Below are 26013 nucleotides of genomic sequence, written 5' to 3' on the forward strand. Positions count from 1 at the left end.
CACAGGACACATAAGGTATACGGCGTTGTCCTAAGCTTTCCTTCACTCAAGAGATGTCAGGTATTAGCTTCTCAAAATATAAATACGGCATCTTCTAAATAGTCTTCTGCTTTCTTTATTTATCACAAACTTCAATTATTTTTTTTACATCAAAGGTGACTGCACAAGGGCACAAAAAAAGTAAATAATAAAAAAAGCCCGCTACTCGCTGCTCCTGTAAAGAACCCGAAGAGGTGGCCGAAAGAGCAGCCAATTACCTCATCTACCTCTTCTTCACTTCCCATTTTCCATTTTTGTCCTTTTGTTGTGTTATCTTTCTTCTTTTCGTTATTTCTTCATGTTCTTTTTTGTCTTATGGTCGATTAACATCTTTCGCACATCTTTTCCTTCTCCTCCTCCTCCTCTTCTTCCCTTGGTCTACTGCGCCATACGATTACTATGCAGAGAAAATTATAATGTTGGATGGAGTCGTTATCCAGCAAAAGTGGCTCACGGGGAACGGGGGAACTGGCAGACTAATATTGCGGAAACTGATCTCACGGGGACGGCCTCGGAAGGGGGAGCTTGTAATATGGGCAAAGGCAGGGGTCTGATGGGAGCTAGTCGCCCTACGCAGTGCATCTTCAGTGAACATTAACCTATTCATTGCTCCTATCTATACTTTTATCTAGGCTTCTCTTGGAGTTGTCATACTATTGTTATGCTTATTATGGCACTGCAACTATTTCTTATCATTACTATCAATATTACCATACGGAACGATCATACTATTTTCAAACTTTTACCTCTCCTTTACTGCTATCCATGTCTTTGTCTAACCTTCCTTTGGGGTTGATTCATACTATTTCATCATGCTATTTACGGAACTATTACACTTTTTATCATCATTACTATCATTACTATCATCCGGAACTATTGTACTTAGCCACCATACGGAACGATCATACTATTTTCAAACTTTTACCTCCCCATTACTCCTATCCATGTCTTTATCTAACCTTCCTTTGGGGTTGATTCATACTTTTCCATTATGCTATTTACGGAACTATTACACTATTTATCTTCATTACAATCATTACTATCATCCGGAACTATTGCACTTTATACGAATCGGTCACATCGAAACTGGAAACTAGAAGAATAGGACAGAAACGAATGAATGGGATGGTTTTTGAGGGGCATTACGTCTTGCAGTGGAGTGATAAAAGGCTGATAATGATGGCGATAATGAGCTTGAAGAGACGTGTATCCTATTTCATCAGCACTACTATCAAAGGCTCAAGGGCCAATGTGACGGAGATGAGCACTGAGGACACGCGCAGCTTCAACCTATGCCCCCAGCTTTACTTTTTTTTCTTTTTTTACATCAGAGGACACGGCTCAAGGGCAATAAAAAGAGTACAAAAAAAAAAGCCCGCTACTCGCCGCTCATATTCCTTCCTAATACCACTAGGGCGCAAACGCACTAGAGGGAGCTGCAGAGGTTAATGAGACTCCCATAAGGTGAAAGTATAAAAAAAAATTCGCGAGCTAAAACTTGACTGGGGCCGAACATACACTTAGCCACCCAGTATTATAGTCATAGGCGTCAATACATATGTGGTAAAAAATGATGCACGTAGCCAACCCACATAATAATGATCAACATACATAATTAAGAAAAATGCATGATAAAGAAAATACATAAAAAAAGGAAGAAAAAAAGCGGTAGAGAAAATACACGGAAAAGAAAATACCTGATAAGGGAAATATATAAAAAAATACAAGATAAAGATAATACGTGATGCAGAAAATACATCATAATGAGAATAATAGAATAAAGAAAGTGCAAAATAAAGAAAAAAATATAAAAAAAGAACCTGAAAATGAAAATACGTAAAAAATAAGTAATTACAAAGAAAATATATAATGAAGAAAAAACAAAATAGAGAAAATACAGGATAAAGAAAAAAAAATCCCTGAAATGAAAATACGAAAAAATAATAAACCACAAAGAAAATACACAATGAAGAAGAGACAAAGGATCACAAAAATAGCCACCAGCACAATACCTATAGAATTCAACACCAAAAAAGACAAAAAAGGCATCTGAACACTTACGGGCTGGGAACAGGGGATTGGAGGGCGGCAGCAACGATGGTAATGGCAGGAACGACAGAAAAAGGGGCTGGTGGCAGAGTCTACATGTGGCAGGCGGCAGAGTGTATGGCAGAGGCTCTTATATGTCCTCTTCCGTTCCCTCCTTTTCCTCCTTTTTTCTTAACTTTTCTTTTCCCTGATATTTTTTTTGGGGGGGGCTTCTTTCATTCAATAATTTCAGTGTCATTTTCTTGCTCTTTTTCTATTTGCCTTCTCCTCCTGCTTCTTTTCCTTTTTTTTCCTTCTACTTCTATTAATTTATTTGTGCATCTTATTTGGGTTCTTCCATCCACTAATATCAATGTCATTTTCTTGCTCTATTTTCTGTTTGCCTTTTCCTCCTCCTCCTCCTCCTCCTGCTTCTTTTCCTTTTTTTCCTTCTACTTGTAAAAATTTATTTGTACATCTTATTTCACTGTTTTTTGTCGTCCTCATCCTCATTATCATTTGTTTCATCCTTTTCTTCAACCGCAAACACACTTTCACGTATCTCCTTCTAATCAATCTTCTTATTTATTTATCTTCCAATATTTTCGCGATTACGTCTTCTGCCCTTTGTTAGCATCTTAATTTTCTTCAAACACAAACACATTTTAAACTTCTTCCCCTCCTTCTTTCAATCTTATTTATCTATCTTTTCATTCTTTCTTTACGACTGCATTTTCTCCTTCCTCTGCCTCTTTCCTTTTCTTCATTTCCATCGCGTCGGCCTCGTCCGCAGCGACACAACGTCACACAAAGTTGTCCGCAAGTCGTCACGTTCACGTAAACACGAAACTATTTGCTTGGGGAGGAAGGGAAGGCGTGGGGAGGCGTTGGGAGGGAGGGGGGAGGCGTAGAGAGATGTGGGGAGGCTTGGGGAGGGCGTTGGGAGGAAAAGAAGTGAAGGAAAGAGGTGCGTGAAGAAGACATGAAGAAAAGTGTCACGTTAGGTTTCTTTCATTCCTTCTTTCTCGGAGTCTCTCGGGTTTGGTTTCTTCTTCGAGTTCTCTCCCTCTCTCTCGGTTTCTCCTTCTCTCTTTCTCTTTCCTCTCTTTCACTCGAAGGAAAAGAAGGAAAGAGACAGTTTTCCTTTTCCTTATAATTCCGTTTTCGCATTTTTCTCTTCGTTTCTTCTTTTCTCCTCTCTTTCTCTTTCTTTTCTCCCACTCAAAGGAAAAGAAGGAAGTAATGTTTTTTCTTTCCCTTTTTTTCCATTTTCGTGCTTTTCTTCTTTTCCTCATTAGCTCAACGGTCAATTTTTCTTCTCTTTTGATTTTTCCTTCCCTCTTTTCCATTCTTTTCTCGCACTCGAAGAAAAATACGAGAGGGATCTGTTTTCGTTTCCTTCACTTTCCATTTTCGTGTTTTTTTCTTTCCTCTAATACCTCAACTGTCATTTTTTTTTCTTTTGGTCATGAATATATTTTTTTGTTTTTTCCTTCTCTGTTTTCTTTTTCTTTATTTCCCGTCTTCATATTTGTTTTTTTATTAGTTTAGTGTTAAGTTTCTATTTTCTTTTGTTGGTCAATGATGGATTTTATTTTTAACTTCTCAGCTAACTAAAGGATCTTATGGTGGATAGATCTACTATTCATTCTATCTCGTTTCTCTATGTGATTTTACACTTCATCCTCCCCATTAACTTCAGTCTTGTTCTTTCTTCGTTTAGTTTCTTTCTACTGCTTTTTCTTCAATAGTTTTCTCTTCCTCGAAAGTTTCCTCGCCTTTCTTTCGCTTGTCTTTTGTTTCTTCTTCTTTTGTCTCCTTTAACTTTTCTCCTTTAGTTTTCTCCATTTGTTTCAACACTTCCGAATCACTAATTCTTGAAGGTCGTGAGCCAGATGCTTCGTGGATTGAAGTCTCTCTACATTAAGACAGGGATGAACACTGAGGACTCTGGTAGCTATAATGTATACCTCGAACTTTACTTTCTTCTCAACCTCAACCACATGCAGACAAAACTGTAAAAGAGAAAAGAAAAGTTAATATATATATACACCTCTACCTTTCTGTCTCTCCTCTTTCTCTTCGTCCTCTACTTTTCTTTCCCTTTATCCTCCTCCTCCTCTTCCTCCTTTTCCTATAGTTTTCTTGTTCTTGTTTAGCTTGTTCTTCTTCTTGTCTGTCCATATATCTGTCTTTTATGTCTGTCTATCTATCTATCTATCTATCTATCAATCTGTCTGTCTCTCTACGCAAAACAAGCACGAACACAAAACAAAGCAATAAAGATGAAACTCCTTGTGGAATAGAACAAAGTGGAGTAAGTGGGAATGAGTGGGAGAAGACGAGGCCGTGGTGGAGGTGGTGGTGGTGGTGGTGGTGGTGGTGTCATTGAGGCTTCCCGTGGGAGTGACGTGGAGATTAAAAAACAGAACGAACAAAACACCGGCCCATCAAAACCTCCTCCTCCTCCTCCTCCTCCTCCTCTTCTTCCTCCTCCTCCTCCTCCTTCGTTGTTGTTGTCCTCCTCATCCTACGCGTTCCTCAGAATCCTATACTTTCTTCACGGATTTCTCATTCTTTATTTCTATCCTTCGTCTTCTCCTTCTCCTCCTCCTCCTCAACCTCCTTGCCTCAACCTCAGGGGACCGGTTTGTGTGTGTGTGTGTGTGTGTGTGTGTGTGTGTGTGTATTTCCCTTCCCTCCCTGATGTATACGTTAGCTTAATACCCCAAACTAAGCATAAAATAAACAATATATCAACTAAATGTAACATGAAATAAAGACGATTATTATTTTTTTTACAAAGTTACTCACGGAAAAAAATATGAACATTCTTTTTTGGGAGGTTTCATATTCCCCTTGTGTTTAATTTTCCTTCCTTCACGGTCAGAAAATAATGTCTTAGCAAAGGGAAAAAAAGGATAAAGAAAAATGAAAAGGGAATATCTTGAGACCAAAACCCCAAAGAATATTTTAAGCAATGCCAGCTGCAGTAATTAAGAAAAAAATTAAGAAATAAAGAAGGAGAAAAGGTAAAGAAAAAAATATCAAGTGAAAAGAAAGAGCTCAATATCAACTCTTGGCAAACAACTATTTTTTTTTTTGCCTCCTTCCCTCTATTTATAGCTCATTCTCTCTCTCTCTCTCTCTCTCTCTCTCTCTCTCTCTCTCTCTCTCTCTCTCTCTCTCTCTCTCTCTCTCTCTCTCTCTCTCTCTCTCTCTCTCTCTCTCTCTCTCTCCTAATGCACCTTGTTTTCTTCTTTCCTCTCCATTAACGCTTCCTTATTACATTTTCGTCCTCTTACTCTTTTTTTCTCTTCCTTCTCTTCCTCGTTTATTCCTTTTTCTTGTTCTTGCTTCGTTTCTTCTTGTTCTTCCTGCTATTTCTTTCTTGTTCTTTCTTGTGTGCTTTATCTGCTCGTTTTCAAGTTCTTCTTCCTTCTTTCCTCCTCCTTCTCTTCTTCCTTTTTACAATAAACTAATCCCCCTTTCCTCTACTCCATTTCTTCATCGTTATTTTCAGGTTCTATCTCCCTTCTCCTCCCCCCTGCTCACCCGGTATCTCCCCTCTTTCTCTCCAACAAGAACTCCCTTTCCTTTAAATCTTCCCAGTCCTCATCTCTCCCTTACTAACCCTTTTCTTCTAACCTTAATCCCTTTTCCTTCCCCACTTCTACATTAACTCCTTTCCTTATCTATCCCAGGTCCCCCTCTCTCAAATTCCACCCCTTTTCTTTCCACCAACCCCATCCCTCCTCTTCCCCCTTTACTAACACCACCCACCGTTTTCTTTCCCCTCTCAGATCCCCCCATTTGGGTCGCCAAGCCGCCGGAGAAGGTGGATGTGATCGAGGGGACGGAGGTGGTCATCACGGCCGAGGCATCATCCAATCCCGGGCCTGTCATGTGAGTAGTGATGGTGGTAGGGGTAGTAATGGTAGTAGCAGCAGTAGTAGTAGTAGTAGTAGCAGTATTATTATTATTATTATTATTGTTATTATTATTATTATTATTATTATTATTATTATTATTATTATTATTATTATTAGTAGTAGTAGTAGTAGTAGTAGTAGTAGTAGTGATTAACATGAGGAGGAGGATAAGGAGGAAGAGGAGGAGAAGAGGTGCAAAAAGGAGTTGACATAATAAGATTAAAAAAAAAAGACAGGAATACGAAGGAAAATAAGACAAGAAAAAAAAGATGAAGAACACAACAAAGGCAGAAAAAAATATATATATGAAAAGGAGAAGCTAAATCAGGAATAGGAAGACGAAAACTAAAAAAACAAAAAAACAGGAAAAGAAAAACAAGCAAAGTAGAAATAGGAGAAAAAGCAAAACGAACAAGAAAGAAAACAAAACAGCGAAGAGATGAAGAGCGAATACCAAGACGAACACAAAAAATAAAGAGGATAAAGGGAAGAAAAGAAGATGAAAAATAGGTGTCCTTGGCCGACTTCGTACACGCTTGACGGTCTGAATTTTCCGCCGCTTTTTGTGTGTTTCGGAAGGCGGAGAAAAAGGAGAAGAAGGAGAAGGAAGAGAGCAAGAGGGAAGTTAGGTGAGGAGGGAGGAAGAAGTGGGAGCGAAAAAAAAAAAAAAGAGACTGCCCTGGGGAATAAAGAAGTGTAAGGTGACGGGGTGGGGGAGAGAGAGAGAGAGAGAGAGAGAGAGACACACACACACACACACACACACACACACACACACAGACAAAAATACAGATAGAAAAACAAGCACATGACCACGGAGACAGAAAGACAAATAAACAGACAGAGACAGGAAAAAAAAGAGAAAGAAAGACAGACATGAAAAAGACAGACAAAGAAATCAATAAGGAGACAGATTAAGACACAAACAGACAGACAGCCACACAGACACGAACACAGACGCAGAAAGATGGCTATAGATTTTTTGTTGATCTTCCGCCCCCCCAACAACCTCATTCTCTTCCCCTCTTCTTTCCACCCTCTTTTTTTTACAACTTTCTCTTTTTCTCTCAATCTTTCCCTTCCTTTCTTCCTTCTACCTGTCTCTCTTTCTCTCTTCCATTTTCCTCTTCCTTGTAACCTTCTACATTTTCCCAACTGCCAATCTTCTTCTCTTCCATTTCTTCTCCCTATTTATCCTTCCACTTCCCCATTTCTTTCCTTCCTTCCTTTCACTTCCACATTCATCCTTCTTCTTCCTACCTTCCATTTTATTCACTTCGTCTCTCTCTCCGCATCTCTGCTCTTCCTCTACTCAATCCACCTCTCTTCCCTTTCTTCATCCACCTTCATTTTCATCCACTGCGTCTCCTTCTTCAGCTCCCTCTCCTTCCACCCTTACGATTGCATCCATTCTCTCCCTTCTACACCACCACCTCCCTATCTCCACCATTCCACTCATATCAGTACCCACAACCCCTCTCCCTCCCTCTTCCTCCATCTATCTTCACTTTTATTTACTTATTTTCTTTCTCCACCTCCCCTTTCATCCATTATTTCCTTACCATTCATACCTTCTTCACTCACTTCCCTTCCTTTTTCCATCCACGTTCACTTCTTTTCACTCCTTTTCTTTCTACACCTCTCATCTACCCATCATTTCCTTTCCATTCACCCCTTCCTTCCCTTCCTTCCATCTCCACCATTCCACCCAGTTCTGTACACAATTACCTGTCTCCCTCCTTCCCATCCACCAACCTCATCAATTTTTCCCAACAGCTGCCCATTTAGGCTCCTCCCAACACCCACCTATCCCCACTTACCATCTTGCCCACACAACACCTTCTTAGTATTCATCCCTTCCTTGACCTGCTCCTCCCTTCCCTTCCCTTCCCACCTCAACTATTCATTCATCTTAATACCAGCAACTTGAGACTGAAAAGGAGGAGAGAGAGGAGGAGGAGGAGAAAAAAGGTAGAGGAGAAAGCGAAGCAGAAAAAGTAAAAGTAGGAATAGGAAAGAGAGAGAAAGAGAATCAAGAAGAGAAGTAGGAGAGAGAGAGAGAGAGAGAGAGAAGTAGAAGGAGAAAGAAGAGGAATTATAGGAGATAGAAACGGAGAAGGAAGAGAAGGAGGGCAAATAGTAAATCAAAGAAAGAAAGAAAAGAAGGATGGGTAGTAGGTGAACGAAACGGGGAAGAGGGAGAGGGAGAAAAAAGAAGAAGAAGAAGAAGAAGAAGAGAAAAATAGAAGGAGGCAAATGTGAAATGGAAAAAGAAGGATATGAAGGAAAGGAGGTGTGAAAGGAGGAGGAGGAGGAGGAATAAAAAGAAGAGCAGGAGGAAGAGGAAAACGAAGATGAGGATAATGAAGGAAAAGGAGGAGGAGGAGGAAAAGGAGGAGGCAGAATAAAAAAGAAGAGGGAGAGGAGGAAGTAAACGAAGATGAGGAGTAAGATGAGGAGCCGGAGATGGAGAGAGAAAACGAAATCGAAAAAGAAAAATAGAAAATGAAGATGAAGAAGAGGAGGAAAAGGAGGAGGAGGAGGAGGAAAAAAACGAAGATGAGAAGAAAGATGAGGAGCAGGAGATGAAAAAAATAAAACGAAATAAAAAATAAAAAAGTTCAGAAAAAAACGAAAAAATAAAATGAAGAGGAAGAGGAAAGCGTTCTGCAGACTGACTCTTACATCGCCTCTTAAGGGAAAAAGAGGCCTCGAGGGGCGGGAAGCACAGCAAACACCTTTTCCCTCCTCTTCGCACCTCTTGCCTCACCTCCTCCTCTTCCTAAAATCCTCACTCCCCCTCTTGCGTTTTATAATCTTCAACGTGTTCATAACGGGATGAAATTTTTGTTTTCTTTCATTTTTTACTTCATTTTATTATTATTATTATTATTATTATTATTATTATTATTATTATTATTATTATTATTATTATTATTATTATTATCATTATTTTACTCTTTTAATCTTCTCTTCCCGCTTATTTTTGTTTGTTTAGTATTTTTTTTGTTCTAATGATGTTTTTTATATATTCATGGTGGTAGTTTTTTTCTCTTCATCTTTTTTTCCTTCCTCTTTTCTTATATATTTTCTTCTTGTCGTCATTATTGTTTTTCTTTTTTGTAATGTTTTTTCCTCTTCATATTCTTCTTCTTTTCCTTCTTCCTTCCTTTCTATTCTTCTTGTCGTTATTTTCTTATTCTTTATTGTTTATATTTTTTATACGACTTTTCTTCATTTTTTCTCTTTATTTTTCTCATCCAACTAATGTTTTGCTTTTATTTTTTCTCCATTTTGTTTCATTATGATCGTTTTTATTCTCTCTCTCTCTCTCTCTCTCTCTCTCTCTCTCTCTCTCTCTCTCTCTCTCTCTCTCTCTCTCTCTCTCTCTCTCTCCAAATCCATTTTCCGTCCCTTTCGGTCTTTTTTTCCCTCCCCTCCGTCTTCCATCTCCTCCGGCTCAAGAATTTCTCTCCTCACCTCATTCCATTGCAAAACTTTCCCTTCTATCATACCTCACACATCTCTCCCTTCTCCCTCCCTCCACTCCGTCATTCCTCCGCGTCCATTCCTCCCCTTCTTCCCCTTCTTTCTAAAACTCATTATCTTCTGCTCATCCTTTCAAATACCATCCCTTCCCCTTTCTTTTCCTTTTTCGTCTATCTCGTCTTCGTCTCTCCCTAACTAACGTTCCCCCTCTCCCTTTTTCACATTCGTTCTCAATTTTCTTTTCGTGTCAATATTCTAAATCATTTCCTCCTCCCTTCTTTCCCTTTTTCATCAAACTAATCTTCGTATCATACCTTTCAAAACATTTTTCTCCCTTCTTCTTCCTTAACTAGGCTTCACCTCACTCTTCCAAATATCTTTTTTTCTTTTTTTCAATACCCTCTCAAATTACTTTCATTTTCACCCTATTTAAACATTCTCCTTTGCCTCACCTTCTCCTTCCTTTCTTTCTCTAACTTACTTTCCCTCCCACACTTCCATACGTTCCTTCGGTCACTCCTTCCCTTCTTCCCCTTTCCAACTGTACTCCTTCGGTCACTCCTTCCCTTCTTCCCCCTTCCAATTGTACTCCTTCGGTCACTCCTTCCCTTCTTTCCCCTTCCAATTGTACTCCTTCGGTCACTCCTTCCCTTCTTTCTCAAACTTTCTCACCCTCTCACCCTTCCGCACGTTCTCTTGTCACCCTCCAACACGTTTCTAAGCCTTCGAACTCGCCCACTTCCTTCCCTTTACACCTTTTTGATCGCATTTGCTGTTCTCTCTCTCTCTCTCTCTCTCTCTCTCTCTCTCTCTCTCTCTCTCTCTCTCTCTCTCTCTCTCTCTCTCTCTCTCTCTCTCTCTCGCACACACCTACCAAAACTATAGTGTACTCAAAAAAAGTATTCCTGTAGCGTGTGTGCAGTGCTTGTCATACCTCTCCTGATTAGATGGATTCCGCCCAAGCTCTCGTGGTAGAAGTGTTCCGGTCACAGGCCATCGTGCTACATACTTCTGTATTACTCGTGTTATTTCAATTTAGGACAAGATAGACAGTTTTAATTTACGCCATTAGACTCAGCAGTGGTTGTAGATCACACATGTTTGTACTAAAATATGTAAAAAAATAGAGAAATTATGATGAGTATATATGAATGTGCAGCTTCAAAAGGTGTCCATATTTCTTAATTGCCGTTGCCATTTGTAAAGTATAGGATCAACACTGACATAAACCCATTCAGCATGTAAAGGTAACTCATCTGAGCACGATGATTTAACCCGATTATAGCTTAAATGCACGAGTAAATAAATTATATGAACGTGTCGCATCCTCCTTCAAAGCTGTGAGCGCCTGGACGCGGGTAAACGGGCCACTGTCCTCTGGTGCGGCGTGAACTCCACGCCAGACACTCATGCTCTCATTCATCCCAAAGCAAACACATACATACCTAGCATACTCATTTTCAGTTACTTGCATGGTTCCTTTAATTTCTGTTCATTGTTTTACCAATTAACAGTTAACAGAGAGTATCTTATAAAGTCATTTGTATAGCAGGGGAGCGGTGAATAATGAATGAATGCGAGGGAAAGCAGGAACTCATTACGATACAAAGAATGATAAGTGTGCTCATTACTCGTCCTGATAACCTAACACTAACGTAGCGCTGTATAATATATATGTTCTGGGGCGGAATAAATCTGGGTTACTCACGCTGTCATAAATGGAAGCCGTTAGGTAATGTAAACGTGGATGTCTGTGCCCGTAGACTTTTACACGTACCAAGTTATCACTGAGCCCTTAACACTGATCTTTTAAACATCAGAAATTCCAGGCAAGTCTGATTTATATCTTTCTGAATAACCTTCTGTTGATCACTTTATTAGTGTTAAATATCCTAATTATTTCCCTCTCCTTTCCCTTCTATCATACCTCACACATTTCTCACTCTCTCCCCTCTCCCCGCCCTCCACTACGTCATTCCTCCACGTCCACTCCTCCCCTTCTTACCCTTTCTTTGTAAAACTCACTCACTTCTGCTCATCCATCCAGTTATTATCCCATCTCCATCATGATTATTCTTGAACCTTATAAACTATAATCACAGTCTGTAGAGCACTGTTTGTTGCTTACACTCCCTAACCTAACCCTTACTCTCTCTCCCGCCCTTCAGGTACTCGTGACGTCGGCGTGAGAAGGAGCTGGAGGCGGGTCCCGAGGGCAAGCTGCGCCTCGGCCACGTGTCCAGGTCCTTCTCCGGCAGCTACTCCGTCAACGCCTCCAACGTGTTCGGTCACGTCACGGCGGACTTCTATATCAACGTGATGTGTGCGTGTCTCTGTGTGTGTGTGTGACATTTCACTTCCAATCTCGCCGACTCTCTCTCTCTCTCTCTCTCTCTCTCTCTCTCTCTCTCTCTCTCTCTCTCTCTCTCTCTCTCTCTCTCTCTCTCCTTGTCTCTATAAACACTCTCCCTCATTAACATTTTCTTCATTAACAAATGTAAATTTTTCCGCCAGTTTCTTAAATACGTAATGAAGGCAAATTTCCTGTGTGCTGTTTTGCCCCGGTTAAAATTACCAAAACTTAAAGTGTAATTATGGCGAGGTTGAAAACAGCCCCAGTGCGCTTATTTATTTACATGCTACCCTAAAACATTAATTTCCTCTGTATTTATAAACCCCAACACAACTGTTTCTTCCTCATAGTGTCATCTAAACTCCATTACACACGGAGATAACACTGGACTCATTATAACAACACTAATCAATAAGATTTTCCTCTTAAACTAAAAATATTATCATAGGGATCATTACCATATCTGTAAAGGTGAAAGGTTTCCACATTATACGTCTGGTCACCTAAACTCACCTCTTATACCTTTCCACTAAACTTCATCAACATTAATAGCCTCTCTTCCTTACATCAACAAACCATTACCATGTATATAACAATAAACACAACCCACTGTCATCATAATACACCTGATTACTTCATATCACTTCACCTAACAAAAGCCCACCAGCCTTCACCTATTATCCTCTACTACCTTACCAGACATACATATTTCCATTATTATAGATGTTAATATTGCCTTTTGTCCACAACATAAACATTTTCCTACTAACCTGTGTCGTGTGTCCACCAGACGGTCCCGAGCACATCGCCACGGAGGAGATGGTGACGGTGAACCAGGGCAAGCGTGTGTCCGTGCAGTGCTCCGCCGCAGGGAACCCGCCGCCCACCATCACCTGGACACGCAGGGAGGAAGCCTACAACAGGTGAGAACACACGTCAGCCTAAGCGTGATGTAAATTAGGTGTCAATGCACATTACCTTCTCCTTTCTACTCCTCACCTTTTTATTTACAAGTCATTATGATCATTACTCGTAAGATCACGCATCACATTCACCTTACATATCTACTATAGGTGAGAATGTATGTTACCTTCTCCTTTCTCCTCCTCATCTTCATTATCTGCAAGTCAACATTTTTATTACAAGTAAAATCACACCTCATCTTCGCTTTTCGTTTCTACAAAAGGTTAATGGAAACGTTATTATTATTATCATTATTTCTTATTACTATTATTATTGAGATCCATGAAAGGACATCTATGAAAAATCAGGGGAATTTAGGGAAAGGGAATTTCAAAGGTATACCAAGGAAATGGGACATGAAAAATAAAGGGCATCAATTGAAAATGGAAAGGAAAGGAAAAGAGAAAGGGAAAATCAAAAAAATCTGGAAAGAAAAAGGGAAATGGGAAACCAAAGAATCAAGGCAAAGGGGAAGGGAGAATTAAGGAAATCAAGGAAAAGGGAAAATCAATGAATCAAGAGAAAGGGAAAGGGAAAATCAATGAATGAAGGGAAGGGGAAAGGGAAAATCAATGCATCAAGGAAAAGGGAAAGGAAAAATCAAGGAAAAGTCAAGGGAAAATCCTCTTCATATTTTTCATGTACAAAAGTAAAATTTCACGTCGTTTTCATTTCAACCTTTATCACAATCAACAAGTATGAGTATATGTCACCTTCACCTGAACCTTCATCACCTGTAAAGGGTAAATATGTGAGTTATATTCCTCGCCACCTCTATCAACAGGTAGGAATAAACTAAAGCCCAACGATACGATATTTTTTCTTTTCTCTTTTTTCTTTCTTTTCATTATTTCTCCTTCACTATTTCTTCTTCTTTCTCTTCCACTATTTCCTTTCTTTTCTTTATTTATCCTCAACTATTTCCTTTCTATTTCCCTTCCTCTATTTCCTATTATTTCTCTTCCACCATTTCCTTCCCATTTATGATTTCTTTTCCTCTATTTCCTTCTTTTCTCATCCACTATTTCCTTTCTTTCTCTTCCATTATTTCCTATTATTTCTCGTCCACTATTCCCCATTTTCTCTTCCATTATTAAATCCTCTTCTCTTCCACTATTTCCTTCTTTTCCTTTGACATTTCTTTCTTTATTCTTTCTTCTATTTTTTTCATAATATTTTTCTTCGTCAAATAATATCTTTTAAATCCCCCTGTTATTCTTCGGCTTGCTTCTCCTCCTCTTCCACTCTGCCATTACCTCCTCCTCCTCCTCCTCCTCCTCCTCCTCCTCCTCCTCCTCCTCCTCCTCCTTCGGGGCTTGCTTTACGAGTTTGCTTTATTGCCTGTTGGCTTTGTGAGCTTCGTGTAAACCTTTTTCCGTGTGTGTGTGTGTGTGTGTGTGTGTGTGTGTGTGTGTGTGTGTGTGTGTGTGTGTGTGTGTGTGTGTGTGTGTGTGTTGTTGTTGTTGTTGTTGTTTAGGGTGTGTGTCTAGTGTGTGTGTGTGTGTGTGTGTGTGTGTGTGTGTGTGTGTGTGTGTGTGTGTGTGTGTGTGTGTGTGTGTGTGTGTGTGTGTGTGTGTTTCAGTCCACATTTAAGACAATTTTCTGCTCCTATCCTCTTCACACACACACACACACACACACACACACACACACACACAGACACACAGCAGGACAATTATCAAACACAGAAACAAACAAAGTAAATAAACAATGAACTCTGCAAATACCTCACAATAAAAAAAAGTTACAATTTCGGAGAAGGAAACAAAGGAGAGAGAGAATTCTGAGTAACAATTTCTCACTTTCTAGAACTTTGACACCCTGAGAAAGAAATGCCCAAAGGGAAGAGGAGGAGGAGGAGGAGGAGGAGGAGATGAGAGAGGAAGTAAAAGAGGAAAAGGTAGAGAGAAATGAGAAAAAATGAGAAAAACCAAAAAGAAATAAAATGAGAGAAGAAGAAAGAGAAGAAAGCAGAAATAGAAGGAAATAAAGGAGGAACAAATCAGAAAAAAAATAGAGAAGACAGATAAATTGAGGAAGGAGAAAATGAGAAAGAAAATAAAAGAGAAAGAAAATGAGAGGAGGCAAAAGAGGAGAGAGAGGAGAGGAAAAAATAAAGAGAAAGAATAGTAACATCTAAATGATAACAGGATATGTAGAAATTTTAAATAAGAAAGAAAAGGTAAGAAAATATATATAATGAACAGGAAGACAAAAAAAATGGAAGAAAAATAATTAAAAAGAATGAGGAAAAGAAGGAACAACACGAAGATAAGAGAAAGAAAATAAACGCAAATAGAGGAAAATTGTAGTTAAACAAAATTAGAAGGAAAAAGAGAATGAGGAGGAAGAGGAGAAGAGAAGACATAAGAGAAACTGACTAAATCTTTGCTCTCATTACAACAGGTGTTTAATCTCTCTCTCTCTCTCTCTCTCTCTCTCTCTCTCTCTCTCTCTCTCTCTCTCTCTCTCTCTCTCTCTCTCTCTCTCTCTCTCTCTCTATATATATATATATATATATATATATATATATATATTTCTTTGTTTCCGTCTTTCTTTGTCTCTTTTTTCTCTTTCTTTCTCTTTTCTTTCTTCTTTCCTTTAGTCTTTTTCTTTCTTTCGTTTTTTTTCTGTTTTTTGTCCTTTTTTTCTTTTCTTCTTTCTTTTTTTCTCCTTTCTATTTTCTACTTTCTCTCTCTCTCTCTCTCTCTCTCTCTCTCTCTCTCTCTCTCTCTCTCTCTCTCTCTCTCTCTCTCTCTCTCTCTCTCTCTCTCTCTCTCTACCTTATCTATAGTCTTTTTTTCCCTCACTCATTCCATCATTTCTTTCCCTTCTCCATTTCCCTCATTTATTACCTATCCCTTCTATTCCTCTACTTCTCCTTCCCTTTCTCTCCTACCCTCCTTTCCTTATTCTCTCTTACCACTCCTCTCTTCTCTCCCTCTCACTCCTCTCTCTCTCTCTCTCTCTCTCTCTCTCTCTCTCTCTCTCTCTCTCTCTCTCTCTCTCTCTCTCTCTCTCTCTCTCTCTCTCTCTCTCTCTCTCTCTCTCTCTCTCTCTCTCTCTCTCTCTCTCTCTCTCTCTCCCTTCCTCTTCCCATTCCTTTCCTTCTCTCTCTCTCCTTTCTTTCTTATTATCCAATCGCTCTTTCTCCCTCTCCCTTCCTCTCTGACTCCCTCTTTCTTTCTCTCCCTCTCTATTCCTCTCCTTCCCTTTCTCTCTTTCTCTCCCATCCTTCCTTTCTCTTTCCCTCTTTCCATCCATTCTCTCCCTCTCCCCAACCTCTCTCTATCATTACCCAGCCCTTCTCTCCTTCTCTCTCTCTCAATCTCCCTTCCTCCCTCCCTTCCTCCCTCTCCCATTACCCAATTACCACAAACATTTTCCACTCGTGAACCCAATTTTGCCTGATCCTTGATAATTAGCTTCCTATCCGCCCACTCCCTAACGAGGCGCCGCTAACCCACTTAATACCAGCCCAGGAAAATAACCTTAGCTAAATACCATTACTTTACCGCCAGTCCCCTTCTTCACCACCACTTTTTTTTTCTCTCTTCGTTTAGTCTTATTTTCTATCCCGTCAGTGTTTTTTTTATTTTCTCTCTCTCTCTCTCTCTCTCTCTCTCTCTCTCTCTCTCTCTCTCTCTCTCTCTCTCTCTCTCTCTCTCTCTCTCTCTCTCTCTCTCTCTCTCTCTCTCTCTCTCTCTCTTACGTTTTCTTTCGTGCCTTTGTCTCTCCTGTTTCTATCTCCTTTCTCTCTCCCTGTCTTCGATCCCTTTCTCTCTTTCTCCCTCTGTCCCTTGATCTTCACCTCGTATATCCCTTTCTTTCTCTCTTCTATCTCTTTCTTTCACTTCCTCTCGTGTGTCCCTTTCTCTCACATCATCATGTCATCTCTTCCTATTTCTAGCTTTTTTTTCGAACACTCTTTTTGCCCTTCATTTTCCCTTTTATTCTCTCTCTCTTTCATCCCTTCCTTTCACTTCCTCTCGTGTGTCCCTTTCTCTCACTTCCTCATTTAATCTCTTCCTATTTCTAACTTTTCTTGGTAACACTCTTTTTGCCCTTACTTTTTCCACCCTAATCCACTTAATCCCAGCCCAGGAAAATAACCTCAGCTAAATACCATTACTTTACCGCCCCTTCCCTTTTTCACCACCCCCTTTTTTCCCCTTCATTCAGTTTAGTTCCCTTGCTTTTTATATTTTTTTTGCTTTCCTTTCACTAACTCTCCTTTCTCTCTTCTTTCCTCCTTTTCAATACTGTCATTCATATTTGATTTTCCGTTTCTCTCACTAACTTTTTTTTCATCTACCTCCATCTTTCATTTCCCTCACTCTTCTTCCCTTTCCGTTTCCTCTCCTTCCTCTGTCTTCTTTGTTATCTCTTCTGTGTAGCTCTAGTTTCTTATCCCTTCGCTTCCTTCCTCTATTCTTGACTCATCTTTCTTCCATTCACCTTTTTATTCTCTTCATTTTTCTCTTCTTCTTATGTTTTTCGTGTTTTATTATTATATTTTCCACCCTCCTCCTCCTCCTCCTCCTCGTCGTCGTGTTATATTAGTGTTATGACAAGGCAAAAATAATATTACTTTGAGCCGCCTTAAAACTTTGCCATATTACAACGTTACGTGTTGCTTATTGCCGTGTGTGTGTGTGTGTGTGTGTGTGTGTGTGTGTGTGTGTGTGTGTGTGTGTGTGTGTGTAAGTGTGTTTATTTTTGTTTTTCTTTCCTAATTTTTTCATTCATTTATCTGTCTATCTATCTATCTATCTATCTATCTATCTATCTATGTACACCTCTCTCTCTCTCTCTCTCTCTCTCTCTCTCTCTCTCTCTCTCTCTCTCTCTCTCTCTCTCTCTCTCTCTCTCGTTATTTGTTCCATCTTCACCTTTGTCTCATTTTCTCCATTTTCTTCCTTCTCTTGTCTTCCTTCACCACCTTCCTTTTATCATTATCTTCCTTTTGCCATCTTCCACTATTGTCTTCTGCCTATCTTCTGCCATTGTCTCCCTTTAGTCTTCCTTCCCTTACCTATTTTCCTCCTGCCTCGCCTTTCTTCACTCAGCCTCTAATCCATAACTTTTTCCTGACATAACTTTCCTTCATTTTATCGCTTCCCTTTCATCTTCTTTCTTTTACCTATCGCTTATGATATGTTCCTCCTCCTCCTTCTCCTCCTCCTTCTTCGTTTTATTCTTGTTATCATGCTTTTGTTCTTCCTCCTTCTCCTCCTCCTCCTCTTTCTCTCAATAATACTCCAGCGTTTTCTATTATTTTGATTCTTCCTCATAATCCCTTCATTTTCTCCTTGTTCTCCGTTTCCTTGTCGTCCGAAGGCTATCCCATCATCTGTTTCCCCTCTACTACTACTATTTCTCTCCTCCTCCCTTCTTTTCTCCGGTCTAAGCCTTCCTTCCTGTCTCCCTTTACTTATATTTCCCACCCACACGCTCTTCTTCCCTTTCTTCTCCCCACATCAATCATATTCTCTTATCATCACAGTCTGTTCTCGCATCCTTTCCTCCCGTACCCCAGCATCCCTACTCACGCTCCTCTCCCTCAGCATCCTCAGCATCCTTCCTCATCCTCTCCCCACTCATCCCTTCCCCACTCACGCGGCCTTCTTCTTTCATTACTCTCTTCCTATTCCTTCCTCCCTCACATTCACTCTCCTCCTCCTCTTCCTTCCACACCGTCTTCCTACTCATGTTTTCTCTTCCCCCCGCAGCTCCTCCATGCCCCTGGCCTCCGGGGTGGGCGTGGCGCACCTGGTGGTGGAGGACGCCAGGTGGAGGGACACGGGCGTCTACCTGTGCCAAGCGGCCAATCAGGTGACGCGCTCGCCGCCCGCCACCACCAAGTTCATTGTGACGCGTGAGTATTGCCGAGGAGGATGGGGAACAAGGGACAAGGGTGGGGAGGAGGGGGAACGGGGGAAAAGGGTGAAAGAGGGGGAAGTACCGAGGGGAAGGAGGAAGAGAAGATGGCTGAGAGATTGGAGAAACGGCTGGAAATGAGGAAGGGAAGATAGAATATGGAGAGATGAAAAAGAAAGAGGGAAAATGAAGAGAAGAAGAGGAAAAAAATATAAAAGAGGTGAAAGACAGAAACAAATAATTTAAATCCTACCGTGGAAAAAAAATTATAATAAAGTGAATGAATACCTAAATAATCAAGAAAGAGTATATCAATTACAAATGTTTATGTAAGACTGAATAATAAATGTACAGGTGAATTAAAACAGCCTATAGACAAAACCAAAGCAATAAACCCGAGTTATAAAAATATACTTACTATTATCTCTTCTTTTTCATCCTCTTCATTTTCATCGCCTTTCTTTATCTTCTTTATTTTCATCCTTTTCCTTTATATCCAATTCCTTTTCATCCTCTTCCTTTTCATTGTCTTTCTTTTCATAATTTTCCTTTATATCTAATTCTTTTTTTTCCTCTTCATTTTCATCACCTTTATTTTTCTTAATTTTCATCCTCTTCCTTTATATCCAATTCCTTTTCATCCTCTCCCAAACATATCCTTTCCTCTCAACACTTAACACCCCTTCTCTTCTCTTCTCAACGCCCCTTCTCTCTTCCATCACCCGCAGAGCCAGCAACAGAGGCGGGCGGCGGGGACAGCGGGGAGGGGTCGTGGGCGGCGGTGGGCGGCATCGGGCGGCTGGCGTGTCAGGTGAGGGCCGCGCCGCCGCCGACCTTCCGCTGGGTGAAAGGTACCGGTGAGATCCTCAAGACCAGCGACAAGTACATCATCCACCGACCTAAGGTGAGGAAGAGAGAGTAAAGGATGACAAGTGGGATGATGGTGAGGAGAGGGGGGAAGGGAGGGAAAGGATACAGTAAAATAAGGGAAGATAAAGACAAGAAAAAAATAGAAAATAAACAGATGTGAGAGTATAAAGACAACCTGCTACTCTGATAACGTGGTCTGTAGAGGGTGAGGAAAAAAAAAGAAGGAAGAAAAGGAGAGGAAGGGGAAGGGTAGGATATGATAGAGGGAAACAAATAAGTAAGAAAAAAAATAACAGGTGAACAAATATGATATGACAGAGGAGACACTTTGATAACGTCTTGTGAGGAAGGGGAAGAGGATGAAAAGAAAAAGAGGGGAGGAAGAAGAGAGGGAAAACGAAGGGAAGAAGACGGTGAGGCTGAATAACAGGTGATCACAGGTGAGGTACAGGTGGGCGGAGGTCTCGTGGTGAGTTTGTGCAGGTAAAAACAACGAAATTAATGATGTGAGAGAATATAATGAATAATAATAGCAAAGGCAATTAGAGAGAGAGAGAGAGAGAGAGAGTTGATAATGAGGATTTACTCCCAAGTTTCGTTCGTTCGTTAGTTTGTGAATGAGAAAACAGTTTGCTAATTATGAAAGAAAAAAAGATCGAAGTAAAAACAAGTATTACCTTGCAGGACTAAGGGAAGTTCATCAATGCCTTTGTTATCGTGACGGACAAATGAAACAGAGCATAGTAAGAGGACACATTAGGAGCAACTTTACATTATTAAATTAGGGAAGGAAATAAAAATAGCACATGACAGTGTAAATTAATCTATGAAAAAATACGAACGGAAAACTTGAGATTTGAAACGTCTTATTTTACGTTCTCTAGTGACAGTTTTCTTAGTGTTTTGCAATCATTCAGGCAAGACACGAGGAGCGATTTTATATTAATACATATGAAAGGAAAACTAAACAAAACAGAAAATAATTTAATCCTAGAGAATAGTGCGAACGAACAGGGAACGTCTTATATTACGTTTTCTAGTCATTCTTAGTTTTTTTTGGGGGCTGTTATTTATTTTCATTGTCTATTCTTGCTTCACACGAAAAACACTCATCTGGAAGAACGGTGGGTAGGACAATATATTTAACTATTTTATTTTCTTCTATACGTTGCTGATACTTATTTTCCCATTTTATCACAGCAAAATTCCCTGGTGGTTTACTTTATTGTCTTTATTTTATCTTTCACTTAATTCTTGTGCTGACGTGATACATTTCCTGGGTAATAACAACAGTGCTGAGATCGTCTGCTTCAAAACTACCAGAGTATTGGGTTAGCTGATATATTTTTAAGGAGCTGACATGTTCTCAATCGGAGACATCTAAAGTTTTATAAACATTTCGGCGCCCAACCTCACATATTTAACAAGACTTTCAGAAGAGTTTGGGTCACTTCCTTGCGTAGTTTTATGACCCTGGTGGTAGTTTGACCCTTCTGTACCGTGAACCTAAGAAAAATCATTAATATCCGATTGATCTCCTTTTCTGAGTCTTTGGAAATACCTGATGAGAGGGGTGACATATCCTCAATCGGAGACATCTAACTTTTTAAACATTTCGGCGCCCAACCTCACATATTTAACAAGGCTTTTAGAAGAGTTTGGGTCACTTCCTTGCGTAGTTTTATGAGCCCGGTCGTAGTTTGACCCTTCTTCTGCACCGTGAACCTCAGAAAAATCATTAATATCCGATTGATCTCCTTTTCTGGGCCTTTGGAAATATCTGTTGTGAGGGGTGAAAGCGTCTGATAATACCGACATAAGACCGAGAGGCACACAGACACACGGTCACCGCTCTTATGTCGATGATTGGTGAACCTTGGAGGGAATACAAATTTGCCTTGGTGGCCGCGGGCTGCGAGGGTACGACTTATAAATCCGGTTAAGCTTATTTATTTCCATCCGTCCCAAAGCCGTTCCCTTCCGCGACTTTTATTCTTTTACCGGGAAGGAGCTACAAAGGGCTTGTCGAGTGAAAAAAATATATATGTGACCGACAGTATTGTAGTTGCCTCTTATATTGTGTGTAGATAGAGAGAGTATTTCTTTAGGTTCATGGTACGGAAGAAGAGTCAACTACCACCAGGGTCATTAAACTACCCCTGGAAATGAAAAACAACTCCTACGAAAGCCTTGCCAGATATGTGTACTTGGTTTTCATGAGTGGTTCTTTAGGTTCATGGTACAGAAGAAGGGTCAAACTAACACCAGGGTCATAAAAGTACCCCTGGAAATGCCCACAACTACGAAAGATTTGTCAAATAGCAGTACTTAAGACCCCAAAAGGTTTAATAATACGGCCCTATATATCCACCCTGCCGTCCTCCCTCCCTCCCATTCTTTCAGGTATTATCATAATTTTCTTCATTATGCGCATTTTTTACTCATCAGGTTTTGGTTTCTCTTACGTATGCTTCGTTATCTACTTGTCACATATATTTTACATGCCAATTTTATCTTAAGTTCCTTCTAACACCTCTTTCCTTCCCCTTCCGCAGCTTCAGGACGGGTTGGTGGAGTGGGCGTCGGTGCTAGAGGTTCGCACGGTGACACAGCGGGACTACGGGGAATACCTCTGTACCGCACACAACCACCTCGGCGCCACCTCGCTCACACGCACCCTCAGCCCGCAGACACGCCCGCACCCGCCACTCAATCTCACGGTGGGTTGTGTTTGATAGTGTTTGTTGGGGTGATTATAATGTGCTTTTACCTCTTCTTTTACTTGTTTTTTTCTCTGTCTTGATTTTTTTTTCAATTTTTTCTTTTCGTTTTCTTTATTCCTCCTCTTTGTCTTCTTCTATCATATCCTTCGTCAACTTCATTTTTCTTCGCCTCCTTCCATTGTTAGTATTATATTATTATTATTTTTATTATTATTTTTTCTCTCTTTTTGTATCATGTCCACAACTTCACCTTCTTTTCTTCCTTCTTTATTTATATGTTTTGGTTCTTCGTCTTCTTCTTCTTCTTCTTCATCTCTCCTCCTCCTCTTTCCTTCTCCTTTTTCAACGTCACATTTCAAGTCACGATGTTTTTCCCTTGACTTTTCCGCCCACGTGGGGTTCGTGTGTGTGTGTGTGTGTGTGTGTGTGTGTGTGTGTGTGTGTGTGTGTGTGTGTGTGTGTGTGTGTTTAAGGCGTGTTTGCTTGCGTTTCTTCCTTCGGTTTCTTCCCCAGCCACGTGATGTTTGCCTTCGCTGTTTACTTTTCCTCTCCTTCTGTCTGATTTGATTTTAGTTTTATTTAATTATTTGTCAAACATTTTTTTTCTTTTGTATTTTCTGTTTTGCTTTAATCTATCAACTTGCTACTTCATTCTTAGTTATTTCTTTATTTTTCTGCTTTTTTTGTTTTATTTTTTTCGTCTTTCCTTTCCATTCCTTTCTTTGTTTGTCTCTTCTATTGTTTCTGCTATGTTGTTCTACCATTTTGTCTTTTTTTTTCTTCCTTCGTTTTGTCTCATGTTTTATCAACCATGTCCGTGTTTATATTCTTATTTCATTCACTCTACATTTTTCTTTCTTATTTCTCACTCGTCTTCCCTTTTCTTCTCCTCCTTCTCCATCTTCATTCCAAAATCAATCAGTTCTTCTTCGTATCATCCTAAACCGTCTCTCGTGTCTTCCTCACACACGAGCTTCCTCCTTTTGTTTTATTTATATTTAAGTTTTTATTCACACAGTGTTATGAATTCTTCACTAGGCGCTTCTTTTATGCTGTCCTCGTTTTCCTTTTTATTTCTAATGCTTCTCTGTTTCCCGTTCTATCTATTCGAGTTGATACGCGATAATGTTACATCTTTTTCATTACACTTCCAACTTTCATATAAAAATTTCTGCCGGGCGTTCCTTTATATTTTGTCGTCTGCATCCTTCTCTCTTCCATTAAGTTCAAGACGTATGATTTCCACCAGTTGTTCACTATCCACAATCTTCTTTACCACATTGTTTTCACGTCGTCGTCTCCCTCCCTCTCTCTCCTCTTCCAGGTTTCATCATATAAAAATTCCGCCGCGGCGTACTTACTTTTTATTCATCACGTCTTTTCGCCGCCATAAAATTTACCGCATCACGTCAATCCCCTTTGCTGTCTTTATACCTTATCATATTTTCATCTCACGTAAATGAATCTCGTTTCCCTCGCGCGAGAAACTTCCCAGGCGCTGCTTCTCCCTCCCTCCCTCATATTTTACAGTCCAAAGCATAAATTCATCCCAAACTTTCATATTCCCACAGTAAATACGAGACGGTGATTCAATATCCCATTTTCTTTCAGCGTAAAAGCAAGGGAGGGTTAGAGGATGGATGGTTGTGGCTGCCAGGCTTGGGGAGGGCAGGGAAGGGGCGGGGAGCTAATCCAATATTACAGCCTTGCCCTCGATCACTATAAACCTCATGGGCCGGCCAATAACCCATCCTCTCTCACTGAATCCATGAGCGACACAGGCAGCCCCTCCTCCGTTTTCTTTTTGAGTGAAGGCATAAGTAAGTCACCCCTCCCTGCCTCTTGTCTCTTGTCTCCTGCGTCCTCCTTCTCCTCCTCCTGTCACCCTTCCCTTTCCTCCTCCTCCTCTTCCTGCTGCTGCATCCTCTTCCTCCTCCTCCTTCTCCTAGTGTCATGTTCCCTCTTTTTCTTTTCCTCTTTCCTGTTCATTCTCATTCCTCTTCTTCCACACTCTATTTTTAGTAACTGAACGAACATGAAACTTAATGAAAGAAGCTGGAAATGCAAGAGCCACTGACACATGAAATAACAAAGAATAATAAAGAACAGAATAACACAGAACACGGCAGGAATATAACGCCCGGTGAGAGGAAACAGGATAATGGAACTCAGAAAAATGTGATCTTTTGATGAAATGAAATAGGACACAAGAGCAAAGATGAAATGCCTTGCTGATAAAAGTGTTCTCTGAAAATTCTCTTATTCTTGCTGCTAATATAAAGAAAATGGGATACAACAACCATTAGATGAGCAGAAAACTAAAATAACATGATAAAGAAGGGTAGACTAATTCCTTATCACTAAACTGTTATTTGAAGAGGCTAATGAGGAGGCACTTAGCATATAGTAATTACTTGCGGCCTAAGCACTTGCTATTTAGTCTTTATCCAGGTGTGAAATTTTCTCTCTTTCTTCATTGTTTTCCTTCCTCCTTCCTTCCTCCTTTCTCACGGTAAAACACTATCCTCTTCCTCTATCATTACTTTCCTCTTTACTTATTACTTCTTCCTCTTTCACATCCTTCCTCTCTATTACTTGTCTCCTGTTAATTGCTTCCTTTTCCTCCTCCTTCCTTCTCATTCATGCAACATTATCTATATTTCCTATTCTCCGCTTCCTCCTCCTCTTACTTTCCTTTAAACTTTAGTCTATGCAAAACATTCCCTTTCTTTGTTTTTATTACTTTTCTTCTTCCTTCTTTCTTCTTCCGTCTCCCTCAAAGCAAACAAAACACTATCCGTCTTGACTCTTTTCCTCTTTCTCATTTCCGTCACTCAAACGTCTTGTAAGTAAGCTGTGGAAGGGAAACAAGGAAGGAAGGAAGGGAGGACAGCTGACCTAGATTTGCTCTTGCTTTACTTCACCCTCTTACTCAAGTAGACATTCTTCTCACCTTCATCACTCTCATGTCGTATTAGTATGTTGTGCTAAGGATAATAAAAAGGGTTGACCTACATTCTTTTCCTCACTCACCCACTCACTCAAGCACATGCTCTTTTCCTCTTTCTTTCATCCTTATCACGTCCTATTAGTAAGTTCCGGCAATGAAAAGACAGACAGTTGACATACATTCCTTGCCTCACTCATTCATTCACTCACTCACTCACCCAATCACTCACTGAACAAGCATTCACTCAAAATCACTCCCTTTCTTTCTCTTACCCGCATGACTCATACGATCTATTAATAACTTGTGTTGAGTATAAAAAAAAGACAGTTGACATACATCATCTCCTTCCCTCACTTGCTCATCCACACACGTTTATGGACCCACATATTCACTCATCACTCCCTCTCTCACGCACTCATCTTTACACACCTCCCCTCGGCCTTCAGAACAAGAATGATGAAGAAAAATGAATGATGGAATAGAGACAACTGAAGCAAGAAAAATAATGAATAACGCAGATTAGAGCAAGAAGAATAATGCTAATCTGAGGAAATAAAGGAATGGAGGGGAAAAAACACTAACATTAATATATTCGCTCACTCAAACTTACTCATTCAATTACTGGTACACTCATACATGCACCCACTCACTAACCCACTCACACACTCACTCCCAGAACAACTCAACCGAACTCTACTCAATTACGGAACTAACGAACAAACTAACGAACATAAGCAAGCGTTAACTTTCACCACTCACGCTAATCACTAAACCACTCCACTTAAC

At 40.1% G+C, this 26013-nt stretch overlaps 1 protein-coding gene across 1 annotated transcript in view; it reads left to right on the forward strand.

The window, feature by feature from the left end:
* The window catches only part of LOC127000508 (nephrin-like), a 227886-nt gene that overhangs the window by 181535 nt on the left and 20338 nt on the right, over positions 1 to 26013 (forward strand). The window contains 6 exon segments of the mRNA XM_050864237.1: positions 5871 to 5973; positions 11657 to 11811; positions 12632 to 12764; positions 18537 to 18682; positions 19413 to 19588; positions 22110 to 22274. Coding sequence (XP_050720194.1) covers positions 5871 to 5973; positions 11657 to 11811; positions 12632 to 12764; positions 18537 to 18682; positions 19413 to 19588; positions 22110 to 22274 — 878 coding nt within the window.

Source organism: Eriocheir sinensis, chromosome 19 (genome assembly GCF_024679095.1).
Source record: "Eriocheir sinensis breed Jianghai 21 chromosome 19, ASM2467909v1, whole genome shotgun sequence".
NCBI lineage: Eukaryota > Metazoa > Arthropoda > Malacostraca > Decapoda > Varunidae > Eriocheir > Eriocheir sinensis.